Genomic DNA, 27,826 nt, shown 5'->3' with positions numbered 1-27,826 from the left:
AACAGGAGATAATTATATCTTTAAAAATATTATTTGTATTACAATGCTAATATGTGGAATATTTTCAAGAAATATTTATTAAATGGAAATACATATCATTTAGTCAGTACAGAAACATAAATGATAAAATCTATTTTTAACTTGAAGTAGTGTTCCTTTTTGGTAATATATAACACCACAGAATTTTTATAGGTTGCATCGAAGATCATATGCTGGCATTTAGAGTCTCTAGCATTCAATCAAATTCTGGATTTCTACTTATTAGCTCTTTAGACAATCATAGAGCTAGAACTTTATACTTTGTGATTCTCTATTCTTTTCTGAATTACTTATGAGAATATTTGTATTATAGTGTTTTGCTGTTATTAAATGAGAAAATTGTTCTTCTCCTCACACAGTACTAGGCACATTGTAGGAGCTCAGAAATGTTAGTGTGTGCTAAGCCCATGTAGCAGTTTTAAAAATGAAATTATTTATAAGGCTGGGCGTGGTGGTTCACGCCTGTAATTCTAGCACCGTGGGAGGCTGAGGCAGGCGGATCAGCTGAAGTCAGGAGTTTGAGACCAGCCTTGCCAACATGGTGAAACCCCATCTCTCTAAAAATACAAAAATTAGCTGGATGTGGTGGCACGTGCCTAGAGTCCCAGCTACGTGGGAGGCTGAGGCAGGAAAATCACTTGAACCCAGGAGGAGGTTGCAGTGAGCTGAGGTCACACCACTGCACTCCAGCCTGGGTGACAGAGCGAGACTGTCTCAAAAAAAAAAAAAAAAAGAAAGAAAGAAATTGTTTCTAATTAGAATTATTAACTGTAATATTTTTAATCTTTAATTTTCTCAGAATATAAAATTAATTATATATACATGTATATTTATAATGTCTTTAGAATAGATTTTTAATTTTTTGAAAATAGAGTTGATGCATTATCCATATTTGTCTTTAACAACTTAAATTTCTAGTTGAATACTTTGAACATGGCTTCAGTAGATGTTACTACACAGAATTTACTGTTGAACTGTAATATACTGGAGTTTTCTGTTCTATTTTTTTTTTTTTGGCAATGACATATACTTATTTGCTTAGATAGTGCAAAGTAATGTAAATTTTGGAATGCCATACCTGGACCAAGTTCATGAGAGTATCTCTGAAGTGTCCCGAGGTCTCTGAATAAATGTCCTCCTGGAGGTTATTGCTGTATTCTGCATAAGAAAACATGTTAAAGGTATGATTTATTATAGAACTATGTATCAGTGTGTTTTGAATAAGTTAATGTTATTTCCCAGTTGTGAGTAGAAAGTCCAGGAAATATAGTCCACCTGTTGACATTTCTTTGTTAATAAAGTGTCTGCCAAAGAATTCTATCACCTAATGGTAACATAAGCATAGGACTATTTTTTAAAAATCTTTAGTCCAAAATTGAAAAACAGGATCGAGAGTCATTTCACATTCTGTGATTCTCAAAATTCAGAATTATGCATTCTATTTCCATAGAATGCTGCCCAGCCCAATACTTTTTCTAAGTGCGTCATCTCATTTTAACATTTTAGTGAAAGTTCTAACTTCATTCCCTTCAGAAAAGTCTTGTTTTTGTTTGAATGCGATAGAGATGACTGTCCACAACATTTTCTTGACACACAATGTCATACAATACATAACGCAATAGAACTTAAGGTATCATACCTTTTTGAAAGTGAAAATAGTTACCCTTTCTACTTTTGAAATGTATAAAAAATCTGATTTTGCAGTAGATTACAGGAATGTGAAATTTATGTAAAGCGAAGCAGACATTTGTAGAATTCACTGAGCCATTATTGTACCTTATTTTTTCTATATGCTGGGTCTTTCCTGGGTAAGAGGTGAAATGCCCCCTGAATTAAAGTGTGGGACACTTTCCTGTCTTAATGAAAACATTCACCTCATACAGACTTGTAATTATTTTCCTGGAAAATTTGCTTAACTTGATTATCTAGTGAACTGTTTCATTTTTAGTGCACTAATAATCAATTTTACCTAATGAGTTAATTGGTCCTCAGCGAATCCTATGTTAAATGTAAGAATGTCTTAGATAATTCTTCAAAATACATAAACTGGAATATTTAATGTGTTATAAAGTTCTTATATGTGTAAAATATATTCACATATTTCCTTACGCAAGCAGTAGGCTTCTCGCATCTGGAAAATTTCTCCATTTGTTCTTGAAGCTAGTATTTCAATGAGGCAATTCTCATCAGTGCCTACTCCCTAGAGAAAGGAAAAAAGCGATAAATGTAAGGATATTCTTATTGGAAGTAATAGTGCACCTTTTGTACAAGAAAGGGACACAGCATTTCCAGTGTTTTGAGACGTGGCAGGGGAAAGGAAGTGTGTTTAGGGTGAAGGCAGGCACAATCTTAGTTCCAGCTTTGCCATTAACTACCTATTTGACCCTGAATAATTAATATTATCTGAAGGAAACTCTGTTTCTTCATTTAGAATAAAACAGTATGAGCATTTCTAAACAATGTGGAGAAAGACATGTTCAAGCAATCCTCATAGCATTGAGCATTTCCATTTGCTGTTGGAATGATATTTGATATTCCATTTGCTGCTGGAATATTAATTCTTTGCAAGCTGACATTAGAATACAGGTTTTCTAATTTGCCGAGAATATTTTAGAGACCTGTGCCTGCCTCTCTAGATGTGGAATTTTGTACAATTTGCATAAATATTTGGATGGATGCTTTCTGTGGTCTCTTTCAGACACATGGATATATTGATCTGTGAAAGTGATCTTAAAGACAATATACCTTTTTTAGGAAAGCCTCAGAAATCCTTAGCATTCTATGAATTATTGATAAAATACACTTGTTTAATCAAAACAGCAACATATAAACATATAACTTTATTTTTAAAATAATTTTTAGACATAATTTTGCAAGAGGTAGGAATTGACATGTAACATGTATTAAAAGCGATTAGTTAAAATTCACATAATTTTTGTACAATGTCTATTTGGATCAGTAAATGTGATGGCCAAAATCCATGTCCTTAAATTTTTTCCTGTTGCCTCTTTTCTGTCACACATTGTTCACAGATTGTGGTAATCTGGTCATTGGCAAGCATCGTACTGGAATGATTTCAACAGTTCTGCAGGTGTTTAATACCTGCATTTGGAAAGAAGTAAAGCCAAGGTCCTCTTTGTTCCCTGTACCTAGCGAACAAAATCTGTAACAAATCCAGTCAACTTATTTCATGGAAATGACTTTCCTGTAAGAAACACTGATTCTAATTCTTCCAAATTAAGATTTTTATACATTTGAGAAAAAAAAAATGTTTCTCTAAAGAATGAACTTCAGGTCATAAAAAGAAAATATAAAGACGTCATCTATATATTGTCCCTGATTCAATATCTTCTTTTGACTTAATCAAATTTTTACAAATAATGTAACAAGATTCACATCATTTTTAATACATTATCCTCAATATAGGAATACATGCTCAGGGACAAATCTGAATAGCCCTGGAGGCTTGTTCACTTTTCCTTGTTGTAGGTCAGCATTGGGGCTGGCTCAGTAAGTTTGTGACTTTGTACAACAAAAGAACAGGCTGATCCCAGCCACTCAGCCCGGGAGGCTCCAGTTCCCTAACAAGGCCACTGCCCTTGACCACAACATTTCCATTGTTACATCATTGTTTAGATATTCCCTCCCCTCTCCTTGATCATATAAGTATGTAGGAGCATCACAGGGCAGTTTCCCCTCTATTGAAATACTGGCCTGTACTTGTTACAGGCATATTTTTGGATCAGATCACTACCTTCATGGCATGCCAGAGCTCATGAGCATCATACAGTGGTGGCGGGTACAAGAGGCCAACCATCACATCTTTGAAGTGATCTGAAAGCTGCTCCCTCAGATCCCCAATCAGGTCCTGTGGAGGAAAAAGTACATATTTTTATTATATGTTACCAGATTTGCAAGAGAAATGAGATAATTGCAGAAAGTCTTTTAATATTTTCTTTTCCATGTCATTTAATAATAACAGAATAACAAGTCTGATTCACATGTATATGTATGCATTACATGAGATGAGGAACTTGAAAATTATTGATTTAATCTCACCCCGCATGACATAGCATAGGCACATTGTAGTCATTTGAACATTGAATGATTTTCTTTTTCTGACCCTAAACTCCAACTCCTCTTTTGATCTCATTATGAAAATATATAAAAGCTAAACTTAAAAACATTTAATTGGGGGTCTTTAGTTTTCTTGTGGAATTACTGAAACATTAATCCTTAAAGAAAATATGCACTTTATTTTATCATTGCAACAGTCTCTTTTAGCAGAAGTCCCTGGTTATACTATTTACATAAGCCAAACAGCTTATGTAAATTCATTAAGTAGTCTTAGAACTTTCTTCAAATAACAAGCTATATTATTTTAAATATTGAAAGTCAAACACTTAAAGAGAAATACATGCATACTAAATTTTTGTGCTATGAAAACAGACAAAATATTTTGCATTTATTTTACAAATGTAAAGTGGAATTAAAAAATATATATGCTCTTCCTATACAACAACAACAGGCAAGCTAAGAGCCAAATCATGAATGAACTCCAATTCACAATTGCTACAAAAGGAATAAAATACCTAGGTATACAGCTAACAAGGGAATTGAAGGAACTCTTCAAGGAGAGCTACAAACCACTGCTCAAGGAAATCAGAGATGACACAAACACATGGAAGAACATTCCATATTCATGGATAGGAAGAATCGATATCATGAAAATGGCCATACTGTTCAAAGTAATTTATAGATTCAATGCTACCCCCATTAAACTCCCATTAACATTCTTCAGAGGATTAGAAAAAAACTATTTTAAAATTCATATGGAACCAAAAAAAGAGCCTGAATAGCCAAGTCAATCCTAAGCAAAAAGAACAAAGCTGGACGCATCACACTACCCAACTTCAAACTATAATACAAGGCTACAGTAATCAAAACAGCATGGTACTGGTACAAGAACAGACACACAGACCAATGGAACAGAATAGAAAACTCAGAAATAAGCCCACACAGCTACAACCATCTGATCTTTGACAAACCTGACAAAAATAAGCAATGGGGAAAAGATTCTCTATTTAATAAATGGTGCTGGGAGAACTGTCTAGTTATATGCAGAAAACTGAAACTGGATACCTTCTTTATGCTGTATACAAAAATTAACTCAAGATGAATTAAAGACTTAAACGTAAAACCCAAAACTATAAAAAACCTAGAAGAAAATCTAGGCAATACCATTGAGGACATAGGCCCAGGCAAATATTTCATGATGAAAACTCCAAAAGCAATTGCAACAAAAGCAAAAATTGACAAATGGAATCTAATTAAACTAAAGAGCTTCTGCACAGCAAAAGAAACTATCATCAGAGTGAACAGACAGCCTACAGAATGGGAGAAAGTTTTTGCCATCTGTCCATCGGACAAAGGTCTAATAACCAGAGTGAGTCTGTGAAGAACTTAAGCAAATTTACAGGAAACAAACAACCCCATTAAATAGTGGATGAAAGACATGAACAGACACTTCTCAAAAGAAGACAGACACGTGGCCAACAAATACATGGAAAGAAGCTTAACATCACTGATTATTAGAGAAATACAAATCAAAACCACCATGAGATATTGTTTCACCCCAGTCAGAAAGGTGATTACTAAAAAGTCAAGAAACAACAGATGTTGGTGAGGTTGTGGACAAAAAGGAACATTTTTACACTCTGGGAGTGTAAATCAGTTGAACCATTGTGGAAGACAGCGTGGCGATTCCTCAAAGACCTAGAGGCAGAAATACTATTTGACCCAGCAATCTCATTACTGGCTATATGCCCAAAGGAATAAAAACCATTACATTAATATTATAAAGATACATGCATGTGTATGTTCATTGCAGCTCTGTTCACAATAGCAAAGATATATAATCAGCCTAAATGCCCATCAATGATAGACTGGATAAAGAAAATGTGGTACATATATGCCATGGAATACTATGCAGCTATTAAAAAGGGATGAGATTATGTCCTTTGCAGGGACATGGATAGTTGGAAGCCATTATCCTCTGCAAAGTAACACAGGAAGAGAAGACCAAACACTGCATGTTCTCACTTACAAGTAGGAGCTGAATGATGAGAACACATGGACACATGGAGGAGAACAACATACACTGGGGCCTGTTGGGGGTGGGGGTAAGCAGGGAGGGAGGACATCAGGAAGAATAGCTAATGGATACTGGGCTTAATATCTAGGTTATAGGTTGATAGGTGCAACAAACCACCACGGCACATATTTACCTATGAAATAAACCTGCATATCCTGCACATGTATCCCTGAACTTAAAATAACATTTGAGGGAAAAAATATGTATGTTCAATTTATTTTCTGTAGGGTTACCAAGAAATCTGAATGATGTTTAAAATAATCTCTCACTAAAGTGTGTAAAGCATATTCAGTTTTACTTAAAAACATGCAATACTTTAGTTCTGAGGTGGTTCAATACTGGAATTCAAGTAAAACATTGCACATTGCACATTGAAATAACAACAAAATAGTCCTAATTTTCATTTTATTTGGCATAATCCAACAACACCTTTCATATACTGTGGATTTTCTTTTTTAGTAGATAAAAGCATTATAAGAAGAGAGAAAACACAAAATACCAATATTGGAAGTGTAAGAGTTATGTGTATGTATACTATAGACACTAAGGAGTAAAAAGAGACTATTATAAACAAATTTCTGCCACTATATTTTAAAATTTAGTTGAAATGGACAAATTCCATGACAAATACAAATTACCAAAATAGGCTCAAGTATAAACAGAAAATTTAGATTGCCCAATGTTAATTAAAGAAATTGAATTTGTAGTTAATTCTCCCTCCTATCTCTAGACCCAGGTGGAATCACTAATGTAATCTAGCAAGCTCTTACGGAAGGAGTAAAGTAAATCCTATACAAAATCTTGAAGAAATTAGTGGATGATAGAAGATTTCTCAGTTTACTTTATCTGGCCAGCATTGCTGTAATACAAAAATTAAAATAAAAACTTCATAAGAAAATTGCAGACTGATATCCCTTATAAACCTAGACACAAACGTGCGTATTCAAATATTTATAAAGCACATCTAGTAATACATAAAAGGAATGCCACCTAACGAGCAAGTAGGGTTTATCCCAGGAATGCAAGGTTGGTTTGCATTTGAAAATTAATCAATGTAAATTTCCATTTTAGCAGTATAAGGAGAAAAGCTATATGATGATATCAATAGAAGTAGCGTGTTAGTCCACTTTGTGTTGCCATAAAGAAAAGCCTGTGGCTGGGTAATTTACAAATTGGTTTAATTGTCTCATGGTTCTGCAAGCTGTACAAGAAGCAGGGCACCAGTATCTGCTTCTGGTGAGGCCTCAAGAAGCTTACAATCATGGCAGAAGGCAAAGGAGGAGCAAGAGCTGGAGGGAGGAGCTGCCAGGCTCTTTAAGGGGAACTTATTACTGACGGAAAGAGCTCTTCATGAGGAATCTGCTCCCATGACCCAAACACCTATCTTCAGGCCCACCTCCAGCACTAGAGGTCACATTTCAACATGAGATTTGGAGAAGACACATATCTAAACCAAATAATGTAGCAAAAGCATTTGAGAATATTTAGCACATAATCATATAAAAAAATTCTTAGCAAAGAAAGAAGGAATCTTTCTCAAACTGATAGAGGGCATTTACAAAATTTCTACAGGGAAGAGGATACCAGTGAAAAACTAAATGCTTATCCTCTAAGATTGAGAACAAGGCAGGATGTCTGCTCTTACTGATATATTCTATTTGAATTTGTACTAGAACTATATACTTAAAAAGAAAAGCCAAAACTCTAAATCTTCTAGAAGAAAGTATAGGAACAAATCTTTGCAACTTGGTGTAGACAAAAAATTCTTACATGATACATGGAAGAATAAACAATATATGAAAAAATGATGAATTTAATTTCTTTGAAATAAAAACCTTAAATTTTTGAAAGGAACTTTTAAGAAAGTAAAAGAGAACCACAGTTGTCACTTCACATATTTGACAAAAGAATTGTGCCCAGAAGATATCAGAATCTCTTAAAACCCAGTAAGACATTCTGATGAAAACATGGACAAGACCTTTCAACTAGAACTTCCCTAAATAAAACTTACAAACTGGGAATAAGCCTGTGGAATGTTTAAATGTTTTCATGCTTAAAACATTAATCATTAGACTAATGGAAATTAAAACCATCATGAGATACCACCACATATTCTCTAGAGTGGCTAAAGTTAAAAGACTGATAATACCAGGTGTTGGTGAGGATGTGGATCATTTGGAACTGTCATCACTGATGAGAATGTAATATATTGCAACCACGTTAGCAAACTCTTTTGTAGTTTCTCATGAGTTTAAACATATATTTAAAAGCAATCCATCAAATGCATTCCTTAGTAATAACCAACAAAAATGAACATTTATAAACCCAAAGAACATGCATATTTATAGCACATTTATTCATAATAACCCCAAATTGAAAATGAATGTCCATCAACATGTGAATGAATAAACAAATATTGGTATATATATGTGCTAGAAAAATACTCAGCAATAAAAGAATACACATAGCTTCACAAGTGAATCTTAAAAACATTATTCTGAGAAAATGAATCTAGACATAAAAGAGCACATATGACATGATTACATTTATATTAAATTCTAGAAATAGCAAAAATTCATCTATAAGGACAAGTAGAAAGCAGATCAGTGGTTTCTTTCAGCAGGAGGATGTCAGGAGATGGGCTGCAAAGGAGCAGACACAAAGTCTGGAGATATTAGAAATGCTCTACACTGGCCGGGCGTTGTGGCTCACACCTGTAATCCCAGCACTTTGGGAGGCTGAGACGGGTAGAGTCAGGTCAGGCATTCAAGACCAGCCCGGCCAAGATGCTGAAATCCCATCTCTACTAAAAATACAAAAATTAGCCAGGGGTGATGGCAGGCTCCTGTAATCCCAGCTACTGGGGAGGCTGAGTCAGGAGGATCACTTGAACCCGGGTGGCAGAGGTTGCAGTGAGCCGAGATCATGCCACTGCACTCCAGCCTGGGCAATAGAGCAAGACTCCATCTCAAAAAAGAAAAAATATATAAAGAAATGATCTATACCTTGATTCAACTGTACAGTGTTCAAACTGTATTAACATAAATAAAGTTTATTTTATAGAAATTGTACTCAATATTGTGAATTTTTAATTTTAAAATGTTATTTTGGCATCTATAATGTGAGTATTTTCAAACTCTTCAATTTATTCACTTCTTTCAAATTTATATGCCATACCACTTGATCACTGGTTTCAAGTTATTTATCAGGTAATTTAGTAGTTTTAGCATTTTTTCCACACCAGTGTACCTTAGAAAAAATATGAACTTCATCATTAATATTGGTGCCCTAGAGGAATGATTTTTTAATAAGCCTGAGGATAGAGGTGACATGAGAATCCTAGGTAAGAGGAAGAGTTTGTAAAATTATTCAAAATTAATAGAGTCTCCTGTTTGGAGGCCAGGTGTTTGTCCCTTTACTCCAGCCAAACATCACCAAGATGGATAAAAACAAGAAATAGGGGCCAGGCACGGTGGCTCACGCCTGTAACCCCAGCACTTTGGGAGGCCAAGGCGGGAGGATCAGGAGGTCAGGAGATCGAGACCATCCTGGCTAACACGGTGAAACCCCGTCTCTACTAAAAATACAAAAATTAGCTGGGCATGGTGGCGGGTGCCTGTAGTCCCAGCTACTAGGGAGGCTGAGGCAGGAGAATGGCATGAACCTGGGAGGTGGAGCTTGCAGTGAGCCGAGATCCCGCCATTGCATTCCAGCCTGAGCGACAGAGCAAGACTCCGTCTCAAAAAAACAAAACAAAACAAAAAACAAAAAACAAGAAATATGCACTTAAAAGCAATGTGGTCACCTATTATGTGTATATTACTAAGGGCCAACATGAGACCCTTAAGGGCAAGGCATTGAAACTTACAGAATTGTATGAGTGTATAAATTAGAGATATTATTCATAAAATGAAGGTTCGTGGAAAGCGTAGTTGTGAGGTGAGCTTTGAAAGATGAAGTGGGATTTGGTCAGGCAAAGGCTTAGGAGATACCAACAATAAATAATGTTTCAGGACAGAGAAGGTACTGTTCTGGGTAGAGCAAAACGTGCCTGTGAAGTATACAGCTAGCCTGCAATAAATGTTGGGTTGATTTGAAATCTGAATATTTCAAAAGAGACTTTGGATGTCCTTGTAGTGCAAAGGGTATACCATGAGGCCCTTATAATGGAAAGTTGAGTAGGCCAGGCAGAAGAATGTGATGATTATCCTAACAACTAGCATTTACTGAATACTTAATATTTGTCAGACCTTATTCTGAATATTAGAATAACTGTAATAATTTATTACAACAACCCTGTGAGTTAGGAACTGTATTCATTCCACTATGTAGTTAAGAAAATCAGGCACACAAAGGTGACATAGCTAGCACCATAGGAAGCCACTAATTATATGCCACCAAACTGATGAACATAGAAAATAGGTGGTACTTGTGGCATGTTTTAGGCATTTTTTAATAAATCTGGTGGCAGTGCGTTGAAGGTTTGCATGCAAATGGATCAATTCAATATACTTTTATCTCTACAGGATAGTGGCACTTGACAGTTGATAGAAAGGTAGAAAAATTAAAATGATCATCTCTTCCATGAGCCTTCTTCTATCCCTAAGTGAAATTGATTATTTCCTGGCCACCACTGCTTTATCTTTGCATTTATTATATTTCAATGACCATATTATATGATAAATATATGTGCATATTTCCCCCAAAAGTCTATCAGGACATGGACTTTCTCACAAATTCTTCAAAATTCAGCATCTAGCTCTAACAAAGTACTGAGTGCACAAAATATGTAGAGTACAGCTTATAAATAATACATAAATGAATGTATAAGCAAATGAAAGAATAATGGATGAATGTGAATAAAGAAAAACTTGGTAAAGGATAAAAAAGGCAATGTTCCAGCTGAAGACTGTGCAAACATTGCGAAAGTTTGTTATTTAACCTTTAGTCACATTTCTTTGATCACTATTCCCACCCCACACATGTATCACAACATATTTCTTCCCTTTACATATTATATGTTTATACTAATACTGAATTGTAGACTGAGATTAGTAGTGCCAGTAGATGGCGCTTGTATCTTTGTTTTTAACTCAGAGGCATGCGCGCGTGGGGGTGTGTGTGTGTGTTTGTGTGTGTGTACATACCTATAGTTACGGTGAACTAATTTTGTAAAAAAAAAGAAATAATATAATTTTAGGAAAATAAACAATATCAGATATCATCTAATGTTAGAATGTACAGGTTCTGGAGGTAGGCTTTTTAGGCTTGAATCCTCACAGTGCAAAATACCAGCTATGAGATTCCAAATATGTTCCTTAACTTCTTTGTGTCTGTTTCCCAATCTGCAAAGTGAAAATAATCACAGCATCTGCCTCGCAGAGTTAATATAAATGTTAAAAGATTTAACTCAGGTAAAATTCTGAAAATATTTTATGGCATATTATAGGCATTCAATATATGTCTTTCCAACCTCATAAAACCTTAAGTAACTTGTTGCAAATAAAACATGATTAGTTAGGTTGTTTCCCTCTCTACCATCCCCCATCTTTGTCTGTCTCTCTTCACCTCACAGTTTTCCCGTATTTTTTGCAACTTTTACTATATCCCAAGCTTGTCCAACCTGTCTTATTTTGTTTTCTTTGTTGTTGTTGTTTTTTTGCTTTAGGCTTTTAGCAGCTTGAAGCCATGGTTTTTAGTTTCTCTCTCTAGTGATAAGCAGAAAAGAGGGATGGGGAAGGCCCTTTCTTGGCCCAACCAGAAACAGAAACTAAGAACCATGACTGTATTTTCTCCTTGGTTACCCCTGCTATATCCGATTGTCAATGGATTCTATTGTCTCCAACTTACAAATCTATCTAGAAACTGATGAACTGTTACTACTTTTACTGCTACAATCCTTACCCAGGCCACCATCATCACTCTCCTTTGTTAATATAATAGCCTCTGGCTGGGCACAGTGGTGCATGCCTGTGTTTTGGGAGGCTGAGGCTGGCAGATTGCTTGAATCCAGGAGTTCAAGACCAGACTGGGCAGCATGGTGAAGCCCCGTCTCCACAAGAAAATGCCAAAAACTTGCTGAGTGTGATGGCATGCACCTGTAGTCCTAGCTACTTGGAAGGCTGAGGTGGGAAGATTACCTGAGCCCGCGAGGGTGAGGCTGCAGTGAGCTGTGATTGTCCCGTGGCACTCTAGCCTAGTGACTAACTGTGAGATCTTGTCTCAAAAACAATAGATATATTGTTTATATATATTATATATATATATATATTATTTATATATTAAATATTAAATAAGCCCTATGAGTTATAGTTTATTTACATAAAATATATTTTATATAAATAGAATTGCTGGGAGGTGATATTATATATAATTTACTTATTTATTATATATATATATAAAACAGCCTCCAAGTGAGTTTCCCTTCTGTCCTTGTATCTTGCAATCTCCTTCAATAACCTTGAGAGTGTGATCTTGGGAAAATAAAAATCAAATTAGTTACTCCTCTGCTCAAAATGTTTTCTCTCAAGCCACACTCCAAAATAAACTATACCATTATTTTATACAATTGATCTTAGAAGAAAATGAACACTCAGTATTTTATTCCCTTGTAAATGACAAAGTCCTTACATGGTCAACAAGATACATAATATCTTCTTGGTAACTTCTCTGACTTCATCACCTACAATTCTCCTTGCTCCTGATTTCTCTTGCTCTGGCTACAGTGGGCTTCTTCCTGAACCTGGAATAGCAGATTTGCTGAAGTCAGGCCCTTTGCTTTTGCCCTTCACTCTGACCTTCATGTTCTTCCCCTAGGTATTCACAGGGCCCACCCCCTCTGCCTTCTTAGTGAAGCCTGCCCTGTTTATCCTATTTAAAGTTATACCCCATCTCCCAACACTTCCCGTATTTCTTACCTGGCTTCTGCTTTTTTCCGAAGCATTTATTGCCTTCTAAGCATGATCTCGCCCACCCAGGTGGAACAGGTGGAATGTAAGCTCCATCATGCAGAGCTGTTGGTCTGTTTTCTTCACGGCTATTTCACCAGCCCATAGAACTGTGCCTGCTACATAGTCATCACTTACAATATAGGTACAAAATGAATGAGTGAATGAAAGAGAGAATGAGGACTACTTGTAGTTCAACAATTATTTGCTTGGAGTCATTCTTGGCAATTTGAACATAAATAAGTGAAGGTCCTTATCATCAAGCAGTTTTCTTCAGTGGAGAGAAATACAGGAATTACAATTAAATTACAATACAAAATTTGGTAAGTGCTATAGTAATGGGAATAGCATGCTATTATCAGGACACTGGAAGGAGGTGTTACTTTCAGTTGGGAAGATAAATATTGAATAATATGTTTAAATAACTAAACATTACAAGTTCAAAGTGGAGCCTTCAAATAGGTTCTCTAATTAGAGTATTAAATTCTCACTAGGACTTAGATATATATATACACCACTTTTCAAATGCAACCTTTGTAGCGTGACTTTCCCCAGCTGGACTGCCTCTGCTTTCCTGTATTCGGAAGACTTGCCCTAAAGCATACTCTGCTGGAATCACAGCTTGGCCTTACATTAAGCTAATGAGTACTTGCTTTGCAAATTGAGCTGTTCCGTGTTGCCGATGAAACTGCAGACTACCCCTGCTGCAGCTATTCTAACCACTCCATTTAAATTAAAAATAAAGTGGCATTTTCTTATTTCTTATTCATCTTACCTTTATCTTATTATGGATAAACAGGAGCAAGAAATAGAAGTAAGACTAACATTTTTCTTGTCTGAATATGCTCAGGGGAAGAGTTTCATATGCTTTTCACTTATATGGCTTTTTCTATTATTATTTAAAATGTTATTTACTGTTTAAATATCAATGATGCATGCTGTATAAAGTGAAATTTAGAATTTGTCTTAATTCTATCTCCCTCCCCCAGTGGTCACTATGTAAATACTTGCATCATTTTATATTATATTGAAAAATTAAAATGAAATCCTAAGTCCCTCAACTGACTGGATGAACCCGTTCCTGGCCAAGGGGGCCCAAGAGCAATCCTGAAAACTGAGTTCCTAGCAATGATGGGATGGAATTTAGAATACACCTTATGGTACCCCCTCCCTAGCTCACAGCCTTTCTTTCCTAAGAGTTAACCAGAAACCGGCCCTTTGGGAAGACTTGCTCCACCCCTGATATCAACCAACCCTCTTACACTGCCTCTCGTTTTTGTGGTTTAGACAAAACAACCAGCCAGCATCCTTTCCTGGCTAGAGACCACTGACCACTGAGTGGTTCTGGCCAGTCTACGGAGGATGTGCAGTGAGGGTTTTCTGTCACCCTTCAGTGTCAGAGGGCTGAAAATTCCACCCTCGCAACATGCTAACACCACCGTGTTTTGAACATGGGTCCTGTGGAGAGCTATGAAGCTTAACTGCACATGTGCGTGTTTCTCCTTTCATAAATATTCATGACTCCTATAGCTTATGGAATATGTATATTCAGCCACCCTGTTCTGCATAAATTTCTGTCTTATTCTTCTGGCTATCAAAGTGTCTGTTTCCGGTTTTCGGCAGGAGACCATGCTTCCCAGCCTGTCAGAATGGCCACCCTGCAGGCTGCAACCTTTTATAAAAAATAAAGCTTTCTTTTCCAAATTTATGAACCTTGTTATTCAGTTGACAGTATTATAAAAATGTTTGTGCAAGTTGCTTCGTCACTTTGCAGTGGTAAGAGAATATTCTTTCGAATAGCTTCATTTTACAGATATTTTCGCAGTTTACATAATTATTTAATTTTCAATGAAATTTGGGGTTTTTTTGTTTGATAATAATGATAATACTTTGGTCTTCTAGACACACATAGTATATTTAAGCTAAACTCTCCGCTTTCAAATACCTGACAAAAAGTAACACAAATACTTTTAACAGTATACATGATTTCAGAAGAAAGAGAAACCGCTTGATGTAAAAATCAGGAAAAAATGAAAACCAGAAGATAGGAAAGTGAGCTGACCTTGGAGATGATCCTGCAGGTGACTGGGGAAAGTAGAGGCTGGTTTTGAGAGATATTTGGCTTGGGGTTTAATGCCTAATTTAGGGCACTGTATGAGGAGACGAGAACATTTACTGGGCAATGTAACACAGGGAATCAAGTCTGAAACCTCACATATGAGGTTGCTATCCTCAAAGGGTTGCATCCTCAGTAGCAGCGTGAACTAGAAGAAAAATATTATTCAGCATTGAAAGATTGGCAGAAAACTCACACTCACCACTCATTGCCTAGGCTTTGAGTAGGGGAACATTTTCCCTGATAATCTGAAACAATAGACCTGTGCTTTCCTGGGGGTTGAAGTTCAAATTTATTTAACTCATATGAACTGAGACCTCCATGAAGAGAAATCATCATGAAAGCTGACTTCAAACTAGTGATTCTCATGGAACAGAAGAAGCAAATGCAAAACCAATCTTCAGAAAATCTCTGACACTCCAGAACAGAAAAAGATTCTCCCTAAAGAAGCAAAAAACAAGACCCACCTCCTAGGTGATATAGTGGACTCTGCAACAATCAGAATTGAAACCCCATGAATTTGAGATCGTTAATAACACTCTGAGGGAATACTATGAAAAAAGTTAACAGACTTTTTAAAGAAAGCAAATAAAATTCTAGAAATTAAAAACTAAAAAGAGTAGCTAATAAAAAACTAAAATGTAATCAGTACATTGGGAAAATACATTTTAAAGTGACAAAAATATTCTACATATGTAGACAAGAAATATATGGTATTTATATGGTAACATAAAGTTAACAGACTTGAAAGTGAATGAGAAGGACAGACTTTGGTCTAAAAGGATTTACAGTAGGAGAGAATGTGGACAATGCTGGAGAGACACTATTTCCAGTCTTCCAGAATACGTGAATCCTCAGCTGTTTAGACAAAAATATACAAGCCTGTTGACTATCACAGTGAAACTACAGAATACCAAAAGCAAAGAAAACTATCTTAAAAGCATCCAGAGAATAACAGAGAATCTACAGAAAAAAGGACCAAAACAAACAAAATAATAACCTCTCGATGTCAGAAGAGTTTTCTCAGAAGTGTCGATAAGGACCAGGAAAAACAACAACAACAACAAAAAAAAACTGAAGTTATATTTGCAAAGATGTAGGGAAGAATAACTAGAATTCCACCCTGAATTCTATAGCTATCTAAACTAATATCTAACAATGAGGAAATAATAAAAATATTCTTAGGAAAAGACTGAAATAATTTAACATTTATTTGTTATTTCCAGAAAAAAAGGAACTGCTAATGAATCTCCTTTTGAAAAAAATCACATTGAAATCAGAAACATAGAACTGGGTATTAGAAGAAAAATGTACAAATAAATTAAGAATCACAAATAAAACTAAAGAAACACTAACTTACACAATGGCATAATAATGACTAATTTGGGGGAGTATAAAACAGGGTGGAATAAAAATATTGGTCAATAATAATATGCGCCTAGAAAATTTCCCCAGCTTTTATGTCAATTACAGGAAAAAACTTGAGGTAAGAGATGTTATTGTGAACGTAGGTTAGCAAGTAAGAAAGAGTCCATTTCAAAGACTGACTCATTATAAAAAATTGTTGGCCAGGCGCGGTGGCTCACGCCTGTAATCCCAGCACTTTGGGAGGCCGAGGCGGGCGGATCACAAGGTCAGGAGATCGAGACCATCCTGGCTAACATGCTGAAACCCCGTCTCTACTAAAAATACAAAAAAAATTAGCCGGGCGTAGTGGCAGGCGCCTGTAGTCCCAGCTACTTGGGAGGCTGAGGCAGGAGAATGGCGTGAACCCGGGAGGTGGAGCTTGCAGTGAGCTGAGATCCCGCCACTGTACTCCAGCCTGGGCGACTGAGCGAGACTCCGTGTCAAAAAAAAAAAAAAAAGAAAGAAAAAAAAATTGTCACGGCCAGGCACGGTGGCTCATGCCTGTAATCCCAGCACTTTGGGAGGCCAAGGCGGGTGGATCACAAGGTCAGGAATTCAAGACCAGCCTGGCCGAGATGGTGAAACCCTGTCTCTACTAAAAATACAAAAATTAGCTGGGCGTGGTGGTGGGCAACTGTAATCCCAGCACTTTGGGAGGCTAAGGTGGGTGGATCACAAGGTCAGGAATTCAAGACCAGCCTGGCCAAGATGGTGAAACGCTGTCTCTACTAAAAATACAAAAATTAGCTAGGCGTGGTGGTGGGCACCTGTAATCCCAGCCACTCAGGAGGCTGAGGCAGAGAATTGCTTGAACCTAAGAGACGGAGGTTGCAGTGAGCTGAGATCGTGCCACTGCACTCCAGGCAACACAGCAAGACTCTGTCTCAAAAAAAAAAAAAAAATTGTCACATATGGGTCAAACCCAATTCAGTCAAAGGACTCAGACCCCTTGGCTGTGACAGAAATAACTGTGGTTCTGACCTCTGACTCAAGGGCCCACAAAGCTGAAACACATGGGGTCAGTAATGATGAAGTTGCACCTGATGGAGGACTTTGTGTAGGCCAAAACCATTGGAAATTTATTTGATTGAGGTGTGCACAGCCACTGTACAGGAAATCAATGTGTCATGCTGACTGATGCAGAGCCTCTGTCTCCCTCATATCCCCTGAACTTTTCCTTCCCTCTACCCCAACTTCTACTGCTTTCAGGAAAAAAGTGAGTGAGGGTGGGACAGAGATCTTCCTGTTCCCACTGTGGACTAGGGCCATGCACATTTGCCTTTGTGGAGCAGGAGGACTCAAGGATATGTGAATCTGTTGGATGCAGGTGTCCATGTCACCATTCTACCTGGACCCATTGGTGAATGTACACCCAAATTCAAAGGATGGGTTTGAGAAAGGTTTGAAATGGAGAAGGAAAGTCAAAAAACCTTATGATTGGAGACCTTTAGACTAGTATAACTGCCACTGTTGAATGTGCTTGGTATTCATGTTTATTTGTTTCCTCTGTGAATGCTCCTAAATACTGGAGGGGATGCTTTCCACAGGAAAACAGCATATGTAAGAAGTGCTACTACCTATGAAGCCCCATAAGCCTAATGATCACTTTCAGGCATAAGTTTCTATGATAGATGGTTTGCTGATTGGAGCCTCTGGCAAGGGAAAGCAGCCTCTCAAAGGTGCCTCTTGATGTTTCAAACTTGTTGCCTTCCCGATACAATTCCGGGTCTATCCCTTTTGAAAAGCAGCTACTGGCCTGCTATTGGACTCTTGTAGAAACTGAATGCCTGACCCATGAAGGCCTTGTGACCCTGATGCCTGATATTCCCATTATTAGGGTAGGTCAACTGGGACTCAATGAATGGCAAGGTGGAAGAACCCAGCCAGTCTCACCTGTCAAATAGAAGTGGTACATCGAAGAATCCAGTAGGCCTGGACCCTGCAGTGTCTTGCATTTACATGAAAAAAATGGTAGCTATTCCTTTGGGGGAAACTTTTGGGGAAATCAGCAAGCTGCTGATTCAATGGGGACCTCAATCTGTTGCCCTAAATGCCATGGCCTGGTTCACTGGCGATTCAGATAAGCTGAAACCAGATAGTGTCCACTGGGCTGCTGTGGCTACTCAACTCAGAAACACCTGTGCAGAACAAAAAATGAATGATTATTGCCCCATGGGCAGAAATCAAGGCTATTATAGCTCTGAACAGTGTTCCCTTTGATAAACTCAATCTTTTTATTCGCTCTTGGGCTGTTAGCCTTCTCTTTGGGTTAACTCTTGGAAAAACACGAACTGCATATTAAACAGGAGTTTCCTTCTGTAGTCTGTGGGGAAAAATTGCAGGTGCTGATAACTTTTGTGTCCTTCTTGCAGCTGTCCACACTAAGGGCTGATTCTCTGATGAGGCCAACTGGAATCCAGGTGCTGATCCAGCCTGCATTGCTCAGATCACACAATTGCTACCTGGATTCATCAACAGACTGGGCATGTGGTAAAGCATTCTACGTTTCTGATGCCAAGGTTACCACCGCTTGCCAATCTTGTCACTTTTGTCAAAGGTTGACTTGCGTTTTTCCTGGCAAAGGAAATCACAATTCATAGGATATTGCCCCTGTAGTTCTGGAAGATGGATTGCATCAGACTTTGATCACCTCATAGACTTCTGTAGGTCCTCACAAATGATAACACTTTTTCAAGTTACAATATTGCTGTTTCAGGTCAATCAGCTGACTTCCGTCACATCACTGTGGCCCATGAAAATAATCTGTGCCATGTTTTTGGCTTTCTAGACTACTTGAAGTCTGACCATCATGCAGTTTTATTAAAGATGCCACTCAAGGCTGGGCATGGTGGCTCATGCCTGTAATCCCAGCACTTTAGGAGGCCGAGGCGGGTGGATCATCTGAGGTCAGGAGTTCAAGACCAGCCTGTCCAACATGGTGAAACCCCGTCCCTACTAAAAATACAAAAATTAGCCAGGCATGGTGGCATGCACCTGTAATCCCAGCTACTCAGGAGGCTGCGCTGCTTGAACCTGGAAAGTAGAGGTTGCAGTGAGCCAAGATCACGCCACTGCACTCCAGCCTGGGTGACAGAGCAAGACTCTGTCTCAAAGAAAAAAAAGTCACTCAACAATAGACTAAGAGTCAAGGTATTTGATGATCTCCACCATCCCTAGGCTTCTGGTATTGCTGCAAATTGATCAGCTCAGTAAGACTTCTGACTCTATCTTCTTGACCTTCGTCTGTCCTACTTAGCTTAGTAGGGAAGCTTGGTCCCTGAATTCAATGGTTCCTGGAAAATATTAACCTCCTTTCAATTTCTTGGAAAATGACCGTGATGGAGGAAGAGGGTCATATAAACCTATTTGTAAAATTTGGGATTTCACTCTGACCTTTTCTAAGCATGATGCTTCTTTCTCTTAACACTGAAAGGATAATTTAGTGGGTAGGGTGTTAGCAAAACTTTGCAAAACTTACAACCAAGGCAATTCCAGTGAAAGAGAGCTGGCCTAACTGACTCCATCTTGCTTCTAACCTCCAAGATGTATTTGTTCATTCCTGGTCATAGGCTGAACTAACTTTGGGAGAACTTAGGTTATAGTTTAACTTTGAAACAAAGATGGTAACAGCCCTTTTCTAAAACAAATTCCCTAGGCTGCCTTTGCAAGACTAACAAATTAGCTACAAGATTAGAAATTATGGGTTAGGAGTCTTGCAGCTGGAGGCTGTGACATTCTGAACCTCCCTAAATTGTTCCTCAGGAAAACATCAGTGTTATACACTTGATCTTAGCCAAAAGGCTGGGAAGCAATACCACGTCAGTATTATAAAACCTAGGGTTAGTGCTTGAGATATTTTGCAGACCCTGTGCTCAGTGGATTAGCTGGCAACACCCAGGTTGATAAGCTGGCTCATCTGGTCTTGCGGCCCCCACCCAGCAACTGACTCAGTGGAGGAGGACAGCTTTGACTCCCTATGATTTCACTTCTGAACCAGCCAATCAGCACTCCACACTTTCTGACCCCCTACCCACTAAATTATCCTTAAAAACCCCAGTCCCCAAGTTTTTGGAGAGACTGATTTGAGTGATAATTGAACTCCTGTCTCCTGTACAGCTGGCTCTGTGTGAATTAAACTCCCTCTATTTATATTCCCCTGTCTTGATAAACCAGCTCTGTCTTGTCAGTGAGCAAGGAGAAACCACTGGGCGGTTACAATACCAACCTCAGGGTGTCCTGGTTGGTCTATTCTCTGGGTAGCAGCCTAATCAAAAGTGGACATAGGAATTCAAACTCAATTCTGATTCAGTCACTTGGATTCTCTCTGGAATCTCATCATCCCAGATCATAAGGATAAGGATCATTGTTTTGGGTACACTATGTGTGGGACATAATAGCTTTCCGGAAATTGTATACAAATGGCTTTGTCCCTCTTGTACCTGACCATTCCATATTAAAGTTCTGGGTGTAAGTTGGAAATGATAGAAAAAAACTGATGTTACACCTACCGGAATGGAACAGGTCAATTTTCTAGTGGTAGAGTAAGAACAACAACTGGGCGCAGTGGCTCATGCCTGTAATCCCAGCACTTTGGGAGGCCAAGGCGGCTGGATCACCTGAGGTCAGGAGTGCGAGATCAGCCTGGCCAACATGGCAAATCCCTATCTCTACTAAAAATACAAAAATTAGCTGGGCGTGGTGGCACGGTCCTGTAATCTCAGCTACTTGGGAGGCTGATGCAGGAGATTGCTTGAACCCGGGAGGCAGAGGTTGCAGTGAGCTGAGATCGCGCCAGTGCACTCCAGCCTGGGCGACAGAGCAAGACTTTGTCTGAAAGGAAGAAAAGAGGGAAAAAAAAAGAACAACAATCTTGGCACCTGGAGAGAGAACACTTAATTACACCATTTTGGCCTTAGAAGGCATTCAGGATTGCCTTAACTCACTGGCCAAGACTGTTAGGTGATAGGCTTGCCCTGGACTTCCTCCTGTGGGTCAGGTGAGGGATATCTGGAGCTCTAGCATAGGGCTTGGGGTGAGTGACAGCTTTAGATTGGGCCCTCTTGAGTAGCTGACACGTAAGCAAAACCTTGAAAGATGTGAGGGAATTAGCAGTATAGATGTCTGCCCTTGTAAGCCTGAGTGTTTGCTCCATTGAGAACAGTGGGCATTACTGAGAAGCTGTGGAAGAGACAATTTAATAGTCAGATAACCTAGGCTGAAGTTTTACTTTTGGGCAAGTCAGCTCCGGCACTAAATTTCTTAACCAACAATATAGGTTAAATGAATGACAGAAGCCAGCATATTTTAGACTGGATAGTCCCTGTTTTAGATGAAAAAATGAGAAAATGAATTGCATCAATGCTGAATTTGAACTTTTTCAAGAATCATTGTCTGTTTATTCTTCTCCCCATTCACAAGGGCATTTCATTGTTCCCTTGGTGTCACTGCATAGTTTTTAACAAGCACTTGCTTTGGTGGGGAAGATCAGAAGTGACCTCATGAATTACTTTGATAAATATGTCAATCAGCAGAATTCCAAGTGGATTTTCAGTTGAGTCTAGGGATTAGTTTCTGCAATAGGTAAGGCAAAGCTGATGAAATTCAGCCACTCTGCACCAATGTAAAATGTCAAGTAAGAAGTGTTCATGGAGCCTGCTGAGAATTGTACTTCACTCAGCAGCTAAGAAAATGATTCTGTCAACTCTTGATGATTTTTGTTAATGAAAATTTAAAATATCATTGATTAACATAGGGGCTAATGTATACATTCTTACCACAGAAAGGGAAAAAGTAGCAGGAGATACACCTTGGCTAGGTGGAAGAAGTAGTCCTAAATGTGAGCGGTGGTGGATGTCAAGAAGACCTTACTGATGGTCAGAGAAATTAACCTGGTAGCAGCCAGGGCAAGGAATGAGAGAAAAGAAATCTAGGCAATTAGTGTAGATTCATTTTAACTACAGAGTGGATAATGAAAGGATGTTTTTCCTTTTCTTTGAAAAAAAGTAAATAGGCAGAATATAATGCCTTAGATTCACTGATTCTGTAAATGAAGTGCCTTTTCTATGCCAGACCTGGGCTGGGCTCTGGAGGGATAGCAGCAAATATTACAATCCCTGCTTTTCCAGGAGATTACAGTGTTGTTGGCAAGATGTAAAAGTGAACCAGCACAACCAAGTAGCATTATGCACAAGGACCTCTTGGAACCAAGCAGGAAACACAGAGTAGAGGGTGAGCATGACCAGTTGGGAAGGTATACAGGAGCAGTCAAAGCCTGCCAGTGTCTTATTGGAGGAGTTGTAGTTAGATGCACCTTTACAATGTCATTCAATAAACATTAATTAAGCAATCTTGGTATGCTAGACAGACATTTATGGTAAGCTCTAGGATGAACAAGAATCATCCCAGCTTTCAAAGCCTTAGACTGTGGTAAAGTGAAACAGATACAAACAAGCTCACAGATGTGTCATTAGTTGCTGTGAGGAAGCTACAAAAAGGATGTATTAGCAGCCCAAGTCTGTTCCACTCGATCTGGTGGGGGGCTGTGAGGTCTTGTGTCCAGTACCTGGAAGGATGATAGGTGTCCAGCCTGTGGTATTGAGATCAGGTTATTGAAGACAGATAAAACAACATGACTGGAGGTGAGGGGCAGGCATGGTTAATTTGAAGAACTACAAGTATAGCAGTTCTATTTGGCTGCAGGTGGAAAGTGTGTTAGGGAAGGGGAGAGGGATGAAGATGGAGAGCAGAACAAAGCAAGCAAGGCTTTGTGTGCCCTGGGAAGGCATTAGGTTTATTCCATGTGTAGGAATATGTGTAGGCAGATGGCTAGACATGAGCAGGTTACTCAAGGGGAGCCCTTGAGAAAGGAAAAGCTTGGGAAGTCTTAGGCCCAAGGGACCACCCATCATTTACATATTAATAGAATCTCTAATGAGTGGGTGGACAATTAGTCAACTGTGAGCAGAAAGAAAGGAAAAGGGCAGAGGGGAAATTCCTAAGAGATATATAGGCACAAGTACCAATTTGACTGCTGTACGACCTTCCCGGGGTGGCGGTAATGAGCAATGCAGCCATTAGATAGAATTCGTAGCTAACCCCTGGCCCACGCATGCGCACCGACTAATAGTAGCGGAGGGCTCCACAAACCTCGGGTGGAAACTAGGCAGGGAAAAGGCAAGGGCTTACGGCAGAAGCAGAAAAACTAGATAATGAAAAAAGGCAGAGACTTGAGACAGAGCGGGAAACGTGAAGAAAAATCCAACGTTATGAAAACCCAACCCAGGACTCTGCCGGCCCATTCTCTTTCAGCAGCCTGCTCTGCCTCATCTTTCAGAATGTCCTGTCCCTGTAAATAAACTCTCTGCTCCCTCTTTCCCTTCAAGTAAAGATTTCTGCTGTCTTTGAATTGTCACATGGCCATTATCTTACTCCCAAGATGATCAAGGACCGAGGATTCCCCATACTTTTTAGTAGCGCATGGAAACACGGATGTTTGTAGGGAGAAACAAGATAAACACTCAAGGATTAAAGTGGCAAAGTGATGTGTGAAAATTTAGATTTTGAGTCATTCTGGCTACAGTTTGGGGACAGACTGGAGTGGGAAGGGACTAGGGTAGACAGGACCATTTAGGAGTTTCAGCATTAGTCTGGGCACAAAATGATGAAGATCTAAATCAAGACTGTGTAAGTGAGTTTAAAGAGAGAAATGTGTGAAGAGAAATAATTTACAGAACTCACTAATTGATTGTAAATGACAAGGGTATTTCAGAGGAAAGAGGCAAACATGACTTCCAGTTTTCCAGGCAGTGCAATTTAGTGTATCAGCCAAGGTTTTCCAGGAGGTATGAATTATTTAGCAAAACTGAGGGTTTAACAAACTCTGAGACTTTATATGCACAGTGAAAAGTTCTTCACTGGAGTATAAATTGTTTAGTAGATTTTAAATTCCTTGCGTGTAAGTACTTCATTTTAAAATTGTTTAAATCTGCTTTAGCATAGTTTTGTAGAGCTTGATAAAGTAATGTTTTCAGGCTAAATTTAACCTGATTTGTAAAAAGCAAAAATGCATGTAAACCTTTGGGTTAAAAAAAAGTTACTTAAAAATGACATTTCTTGTCTGGGCACAGTGGCTCACGCCTGTAATCCCAACACTTTGCGAGGCCGAGGTGGGCAGATCACCTGAGGTCAGGAGGTCAATACCAGCATGGCTAACATGGTGAAACCCCGTTTCTACTAAAAATACAAAAAATTAGCTGGGCGTGGTGACGCATGCCTGTAATCCCAGCTACTCAGGAGGCTGACGCGGGGGCATCGCTTGAACCCAGGAGGCGGAGGTTGCAGTGAGCTGAGATCATGCCATTGCACTCCAGCTTGAGCAACAGGAGCGAAACTCCATCTCAAAAAAAAAAAAAAGACATTTCTTATAGCACTATGCATATTAAAACAATGTTAGATTACCAATGATACAACTTTTATAGTTTTTATATTCTCTTTCAAAAGAAAACTAGTACTGGTGTAGGTGGAACATAGGCTGAGGTAACAGTTTATGTGGAAAAGAAGATATCACTGGTCTTCTACTTTGGCTTAATTTAACTAAGGTCACTACTGATAGTAGCTTTTGGATTATTAATTCAATCTAAAGCTGAGGGATATCTTTTATTTCATCTACTATAGTTGTTCAAAGACTGGGGTTTAGAGGTGGAGTAAATTTACATGGATTAACTATACAGAGAAAGTTTTATGATAATGTTTCATGGATAAAGCTCAGCTGATGAAGTAATTGTTGTTTCAGGCACTTTTGGCCTGAAGAGTTTTTGTTCTGAATTTGTGGTTTAAATGCATAGCAAAAGCAAGGAATCTTTAATGGTACTTGCTTTGAAATTAGAGTGTGATTACTTTAAAACACTATGGATAGTTTTATTGCCTTAAACTATTTTTAAACTGCCATTCTTTTTTAATGGTCTATATAGCTGCATGCTGGTGAAAGGAAAAGCTAGTAGAGAATTCACTTTGCTTGCGAGTTAGGTGAGGACTTGCAAGGAACTGTAGGAAAAGCTGTTATATTTTGACCTGGTGATCATTAGTTTTTTATGTGCCTTCCCTAAAGCTCTCCACAGGGGTGTTTCCAGCACAACGCTTTAAGCCTAATTGGACCCACTGGCAATGTAAGTTTATTAAAACTTTTCATCTGGGGACACTGAATGATTTTGGGGAAAGAACTTGTCACTGGTCACTGTGAGTGTGAACATATCTCACATGTATATTTGTTTCATAATATAGATTTTATTCCTTGAAACATGTTAGAGGAATATGAACTGTTTCTGACATATAATGATGTCTGAGATATTTGCAATCTGTGAGATTGAAAAAAAAATAATACCTATTATCCGTGAGTGTGGTTAGTTCTCAAGAGATTGCCCTAGAAATAGGTCAAGATAAAGTGGCCTTACCCGGCCATACATGCTCTGGTATGCCTCTGCAATCATCAGCCTTTGTGCATTGCAGCGCTGAGTCAGAATGTTGATCAGCATGTCTTTGTCACAGTCTGGAAAAGAATAATATTTGAAGATTAGTAAAGTCGCTACTTAGTAGTTGGGAAGAATCCATTATCTAACGATCATAACCAGTGTGTAAGCATTACCCCCGATGGTATTTTACAGCAGGGAACAATTTTAACTAAAATTGGAAATCATGTAATGATGCTTGATGAAGCCTGGATCCTTCCTATCTCCTAATTTAGTGCCATTACTATAAACTAGGCATTGAAGGAACATTCCTCAAAATAATAAAAGCCATATATGACAAACTCACAACCAACATCATGCTGAACAGGGAAAACTTTCCCCCTGAGAACAGAAACAAGACAAAGATATTTCCTTTCCCCACTCCTATTCAACATAGTACTAGGAGCCCTAGCTAGAGCAATCAGGGAAGAGAAAAAAATAAAAAGCACCGAAATTGGAAAAGAGGAAGCCAAACTATCTCAGTTTGCTGATGATATGATCTTACCATCTTATAGAAAACCATAAAGACTCCTCTAAAAGACTCCTAGATTTGATAAATGACTTCAGTAAAGTTTCAGGATACAGAATCAACATATGAAAATCAGCATCATTTCTATACACCAACAACAATCAAGCTGAGAACCAAATCAAGAACTCAATTCCATTTATAATAGTTACAAAAAATAAATAAAATATCTAGGAATACATTTAACCAAGGAAGTGAAAGATCTCTATAAGGGTAACTACAAAACACTTGAAAGAAATCACAGATAGCACAAACAAATGGAAAATTATTTCATGCTCATGAATTGGAAGAATAAATATCAGTAAAATTATCATACTATCCAAAGCAATTTACAGGTTCAATGCAATCACTATCAGCTTATCAGTGTCATTTTTCCTAGAATTACGACAAACAATCCTAAAGTTCATATGGAGCCAAAAAAGGGCCTGAATAGCCAATGCAATCTTACACAAAGAGAACAAAGCCAAAGTCATCACATTACCTGATTTCACACTATATTACAAGGCTATAGTAATCAAAACAGCATGGTACTGCAATAAGAACAGGAGAAAACAAATAACTCCATTAAAAAGTGGGCAAAGGATATGAACAGACTTTTTTTTTTCCAAAAGAAGACATACAAGCAGCCACCAAACATATGAAAAATGCTTAACATCATGAATCAGCAGATAAATGCAAGTTAAAACCACAATGAGATACCATCTTACGTCAGTCAGAATGCCTATTATTAAAAAGTTAATGGCCAGACACGATGGCTCATGCCTGTAATCCCAGCACTTTGAGGGGTCGAGGTGGGTGGATCATGAGGTCAGGAGATCGAGACCATCCTGGCTAACATGGTGAAACCCCATCTCTACTAAAAGTACAAAAAATTAGCTGGGTGTGCTGGCGGGCGCCTGTAGTCCCAGCTACTCAGTAGGCTGAGGCAGGAGAATTGCTTGAACCTGGGAGGTGGAGGTTGCAGTGTGCCGAGAGCATGCCACTGCACTCCAGCCTGGGCAACAGAGTAAGACTCCATCTCAAGAAAAAAAAAAAAAAAAGTTAAAACAACAGATGTTGGAGAGGATGTGCAAAAAAAGGAATGCTTAAAGACTGTTGGTGGAAATGTAAATTAGTATGATCTTTGTGGGAAAC

The 27,826-nt window shown here is 38.3% G+C and overlaps 1 protein-coding gene across 1 annotated transcript in view; it reads right to left on the bottom strand.

The window, feature by feature from the left end:
- Positions 1-27,826, bottom strand: part of ANXA10 (annexin A10) — a 100,029-nt gene that overhangs the window by 19,181 nt on the left and 53,022 nt on the right. The window contains exons 3-6 of the mRNA XM_002815276.3: positions 26,113-26,207; positions 3,794-3,907; positions 2,149-2,239; positions 1,118-1,197 (exon numbers count right to left, since the gene is read on the bottom strand). Of these exons, the coding sequence (XP_002815322.2) occupies positions 1,118-1,197; positions 2,149-2,239; positions 3,794-3,907; positions 26,113-26,207 (380 nt within the window). The remainder of the gene's footprint in view (positions 1-1,117; positions 1,198-2,148; positions 2,240-3,793; positions 3,908-26,112; positions 26,208-27,826) is intronic.

The sequence above is a fragment of the Pongo abelii genome, chromosome 3, assembly GCF_028885655.2.
Source record: "Pongo abelii isolate AG06213 chromosome 3, NHGRI_mPonAbe1-v2.0_pri, whole genome shotgun sequence".
In the NCBI taxonomy this organism is placed as follows: domain Eukaryota; kingdom Metazoa; phylum Chordata; class Mammalia; order Primates; family Hominidae; genus Pongo; species Pongo abelii.
This window is presented reverse-complemented; position numbering and strand designations above follow the sequence as displayed.